The 5,479-nt window shown below is 43.0% G+C and overlaps 1 protein-coding gene across 1 annotated transcript in view; it reads left to right on the forward strand.

Moving 5' to 3' along the window:
• The first annotated feature begins 305 nt into the window (after positions 1-305).
• ZNF483 (zinc finger protein 483) overlaps positions 306-5,479 on the forward strand; it is an 18,005-nt gene continuing 12,831 nt past the window's right edge. The window contains exons 1-2 of the mRNA XM_012802317.2: positions 306-791; positions 4,806-4,894. Coding sequence (XP_012657771.1) covers positions 380-791; positions 4,806-4,894 — 501 coding nt within the window. The 5' untranslated portion in view covers positions 306-379. The remainder of the gene's footprint in view (positions 792-4,805; positions 4,895-5,479) is intronic.

Genomic DNA, 5,479 nt, shown 5'->3' on the forward strand with positions numbered 1-5,479 from the left:
ATCGCTTGAGCCCAAGAGTTTGAGGTTGCTGTGAGCTATGACTCCACTGCACCCTACTGAGGGCGACAAAGTGAGACTCTGTCTCAAAAAAAAAAAAAAGAAAGAAAGAAAATTGTTCTTTTATGTAGTAGTTAAGTATGGCCTTCCTAGGCTTCTGAGGATATATGTATGGATCTATATATCTGAACCAAACCAATAGGGTTAACAACAATTGGTGTCACTTATTTAACATTTTATTATTTCTTTTTGACAGTTTCCGGAAGACTATCGAGTGAATTCCTGGAACCTTGACATTTTGCTGTGTATAGTGCCTGCTGGTGTACTGTACTGATATCCAGCTAGACTCTAAAGGGGTCTGGCTTCCTGTTCGTGATACAAAATGCAGGCTGTAGTGCCCTTGAACAAGATGACAGCCATCTCGTCAGACCCTCAAACTCTGGCCTCGGGTGAACAAGACGCAGTCCTAAGAATGGACACTTCTGAGAACCAAGAAGCTGTTTCAGGAGGAAACACTGTTGACCCAGAGTCTTTCAGACAGAGGTTCAGATGGTTTCGTTACTCAGAAGTAGCTGGGCCCAGGAAAGCCCTGAATCAACTCTGGGAGCTCTGCACTCAGTGGCTGAGACCAGACATTCACACCAAAGAACAGATGTTAGAGCTTTTGGTGTTTGAGCAATTCCTCACCAGTTTGCCTGGGGAGACCAGAATGTGGGTCAAGTCACAACACCCTGAGAGTAGTGAGGAGGTGGTGACCTTAGTAGAGAATTTGACCCAGATGGTTGAAGAAAAAGGTGAGATTTAAGATGGAGGGAGGAGGTGGGAGAAATCCCCTTAGGGTTTGAAAGTAAACCCAAAAGAGAGCAATTTACTGCTAAGTCTAACTAAGTTTTGGAGTTGGGACTGGGTTTGAATTGACCTTGCTGTTCACTGTGTGATTTGGGGCAAGTTAGGTAGCCTCTCAGAATTTTTTTTTTTTTTTGAGACAGAGCCTCAAGCTATCCCCTGGGGTAGAGTGCTATGGCTTCACAGCTCACAGCAACCTCTAACTCCTGGGCTCAAGCGAGTCTTCTGCCTCAGCCTCCCAAGTAGCTGGGACCACAGGCGCCCCCCACAATGCCCGGCTTTTTTTTTCTTTGGGTTGCAGCCGTCATTGTTGTTTGGTGGGTCCGGGCTGCATTCAAACCCTCCACCTTAGGTGTATGTAGCTGTCGCCTTAGCCACTTGAGCCACAGGTGCCAAGCCGCCTCTCAGAATTTAAATATTTCCAGATGGAAATACCATCTTTTCTGTAGTTTTCTTATAAAGGTTAAATAAGGTATAATATGTGGTGGATGCTCAAGAAATATTAATTTTTTTTCCTTCCCCTTGAAGAACACAGGAGAGAAAGAAGTTATTTTGCCAAAGTGTTTGGAGTCACAAGCATCTCAATAAGTCTAGGCCTCAGCTTCTAGCTCCAGTGTATGTACCAATAAATTGCTGGGACAGGACCATCCAGTGTATTTGTTATGGAAATGTATTTTGCACTGTTTTGCAATTCAAGTTAAGCACATGAAAGATGGCTAGTACAGATGAGGAACTGGTTAACATCTACCCTGTTTTTATAGTGCAACTCCAGTCTTAGGGGAAGAACAACTGAGTTATACAAGGTGGCCATAAAGTTCATGTGTATTTTTTAAATTTTAAGTTGCACATGAACTTTATAACCACCCTGTATTTTTTTCTTTTTTCTTTTCTTTTTTTTTTTTTTTTTTTTTGAGACAGTCTTACTGTGTTGCCCTTGGTTGAGTACTTTGGCATCACAGCTCACAGCAACCTCAAACTCTTTGGGCTTAAGTGATTCCCCTACCTCAGCCCCCAAGTAGCTCGAACTACAAGTACCCCCCACAATGCCTGGCTATTTTTAGAAACGAGGTCTCTCTTTGGCTCAGGCTGATCTCAAACCTGTGAGTTCAGGCAATCCACCTGCTTGGGCCTCCCAACTGCTGGGATTACAGGCATGAGCCAGTGCCCCGGGCCAAATTTTTTTTTTTTTGAGACAGTCTCATTTTGTTGCCCTGGGCTGTGGTGTCACAGCTCACAGCAACCGCCAGCTCCTGGGCTTAGGGATTCTCTTGCCTCAGCCTCTGGAGTAGCTGGGACTACAGGTGCCCACCACAACGGCCAGTCTATTTTTTGTTACAATTTGGCTGGGGCGGGCACCCTACACACTGAGCCACAGAGATGCCCCCCCTTGTGTGGAGACCTTTTTAATAAAGAATTGATATCTAGCATTCTGTAAGGTAGAGTTTCCTTCATCTCTTTTTTCTATTTGATGACATAATTCTAATTCTTAATTTTTGTTTGCCTGTCTAAGCAATAAAGCTGTCTAAAATTCTTTTTACTGGAAAATAATACATGATTTGAAAAATAGTTTTCCCTTATTTGAAAAAGAGCTGGTGACATCTGAGGGTATTTAATACATTTAGTGCATGTGAGTTCAGGTGCTGCTTTTTGTCTTAGGAATCTGTGGGTGATCCCAGAGGTAGAATCTGTTCTTGAGACCAGCTTTGTGCTTTAATTCAGTACATACTTTGGAGTGACGTGAGGCTAGGAAGAATGAAGAAAACAAATTAATAGATAAAAGGAATACGCTGTTTTACTTTGCATCTTTTAAATTAGAAATATTTCAAAGCTCACTGTGCAAATTAGTTTAAAACTGGCTATGTGGAATGAAAAAAAAATTAGTTTTTGTGAACTTAGGAATTGAAAGGATTTTTATTTGCAGTAAGGTAAAAAGCCTGGATTTTCTTAAGAAACTGTCTGGCTTTTCTGTTTTAAAGAACGGAGAAACTTTTTGTTTCTTTTGACCTTTTTATCCAGATGGGCTCACTGTTCTTTTAACCCATGTAATTTCCTAGATGACTAGAGCTGTAAGAGTATCTTTTGTTAAAATATTTGGCCTTTTGTCCTGGGTTCCTGAAACAGCTTCCAAATAGCTCTAAGAGCTGTAAAGGAGGAAGGCAGTCTTTTTGTTATTTATAACAAGTGCCTTTTAACCATACTGGAATTTATGTTAATGAGGTGAGTTTTTGGACTATGCCTAGTTAACTGTTGGTTGGGGTGACTGGTTGCCAGGGGAACCAACCTGGTGTTTTGAGGGTTGGAACTCAGCCCCACCCCCCACCCTCTGCCTAGGAGAGAGGGACTGAAGGTTGAATTGATCAAAAGTGGCCAGTGATCTAATCAATCTTACTTATGTATGCAGCTTCGGTAAAAACCCCAAAGGGCATTGTTGGTGAGAGTGTCGAGGTACCTGAACACTAGAGGTGTTCAGGTCGAGGTTCCAGGGATTGATATGCCTGGAACAAGCATGAAAGCCAGCCCCTTGCGTCTTCCCAAATGCCTTGCCCTATGTATGAGTCTGTCACCCTAAATAATCAAAAGTCTTGGGATCTAGTGAGAAGAATTTATTCAACCAGGGACATACCTACCTACACCAAAGAATTGTGATGAGTGCTCCCAATGTGGGGGAAAGCAAAGATGGTTTATATAGGTAAAAGGGCTGAACAGAATTACATTTTCTTTTCTTTTTTTTGAGACAAAGCTGTCACCCTGGGTAGAGTGCTATGGCCACAGCAACCTCAAACTCTTAGGCTCATTCTCTTGCCTCATCCTCCCAAGTAGCTGGGACTACAGGCACCCGACGTAATGCCCGGCTCGTTTTTTTGTTTTTGTTGTTGTAGTTGTCATTGTTTTAGCTGGCCTGGGCCAGATTCGAACCCATCACCCTTGGCATATGTGGCCGGTGCCCTATCCACTGAGCTACAGGCACTGCCAGGGGTTTCTCACTTTTTTGCTCAGGCTGGTCTCAAATTCGTGAACTCAAGCTATCCACCTGCCTTGGCCTCCCAGAGTGCCAGGATTACAGACCTTAGCCACCAAGCTGGCCAGAATTAGATTTTCTATACAGAAGCTTTAACTTGCAGGTATAAGATATAATTGGTTACTATTGATTACATTCTAAGTGGGTTGCTTAACTTTTTTTTTTTTTTTGCAGTTTTTGGCAGGGGCTGGGTTTGAACCCAACACCTCCAGTTGCTTAACATTTTATTGTAAAGAGGTAACAATCACAAGGGTCTCTGTCTCCAACTTTAGTCTAGATTTGAATGAAGAACAGAGAATCTGGTTAATGTATAGCATCTGAACACAGAAGTCAGGAAGCAGGATGCACAAGAAAGATACCCTGGTATGTGAGTCAGTTTCCAGGGTTTAACTTTCTTCCTTGGCATAATAAATTTGGAAGATCCTGAAATTTTATTTTCTTTTTACACATCTCTTCCATTTGGCCTTTCATCTGTATCCTTTGTAATATCCTTTATAATAAACCAATAAATGTAGGTAAAGTGTTCGAGTTTTGTGAGCCACACTAGCAATTTATTGTAACTTAGGGAGTTGTGGGAACCCCTATTTGTAGTTGGTTGGGCAGAAGTTCGGGAGGTCTAGACTTGAGAGTGGCATCTGAAGTGAGGGGCAATCTTCAAGGGACTGAGCCCTTCCGCCTGTGGGATCTGATGCTTGTCTCCCAGTCGATAGTTATAGAAATGAGTTAAAGTACAAGACACCTAGCTGTCTGCTGGAGATCTGCTGCAGAACTATTTGCTTGCTATGGGGTGACACATCTGGGATCACAGAAGCAGTCATTGTATTAAGAGTATAGTAGGAGAAACTGACTTTTTCTTGTGTATCTCAAAATAGATGTATGTAAGGATTTTTAGCTTGAGGAATTCATTTGAAGGACTGGACTGTTTTTCCCCCTTTCTTTCTAGATCCAGTCTCTCAAGATTCTGCCCTCTCCCAGGAAGAGAACTCAGAAGAAGATAAAATGGTTGCTGTTCCTCCAGATACTGAGGCCTGTGTGAGTTTCCTTCCACTGGTTGCCACTCATAAGTGAATACTTAACTGAGTGCCTACTGAGTGGTATAAAGATAGAAAAAGAATTAAGACCGTCTCCATTTCAAAGAATTTACACCTCATTTTGCCCGTGCAATTTTATTTCAGTTTGCAGACCGTTTCACAAGTCTGACTCTTTTTTTTTTTAAAGATTTGTTTATTTATTATTTATTCATTTATTTTTTGAGACAGGAGCCACAAGCTGTCCCCATGGGTAGAGTGCTGTTGCATCACAACTCACAGCAACCTCCAACTCCTGGGCTCAGGCGAGTCTTCTGCCTCAGCCTCCCGAGTAGCTGGGACCACAGGTGCCTATCATAACACCCAGCTATTTTTTGGTTGCAGCGGTTGTTGTTTGGCGGCCCCGGGCTTGATTCAAACCCGCTCCCTTGGGTATACATGGCTGGCACCTTGGCCACTTGAGCCACAGGTGCCAAGCCACAAGTCTGACTCTAATTAAAAACATTTCGGCTTGGTGCCTGTGGCTCAAGCGGCTAAGGCGCCAGCCACATACACCTAAGGTGGCGGGTTCGAATCCCCAGCCCGGCCC

Source organism: Otolemur garnettii, unplaced genomic scaffold (assembly GCF_000181295.1).
Source record: "Otolemur garnettii isolate 467f Iridium unplaced genomic scaffold, OtoGar3 scaffold00014, whole genome shotgun sequence".
Lineage (NCBI taxonomy): Eukaryota > Metazoa > Chordata > Mammalia > Primates > Galagidae > Otolemur > Otolemur garnettii.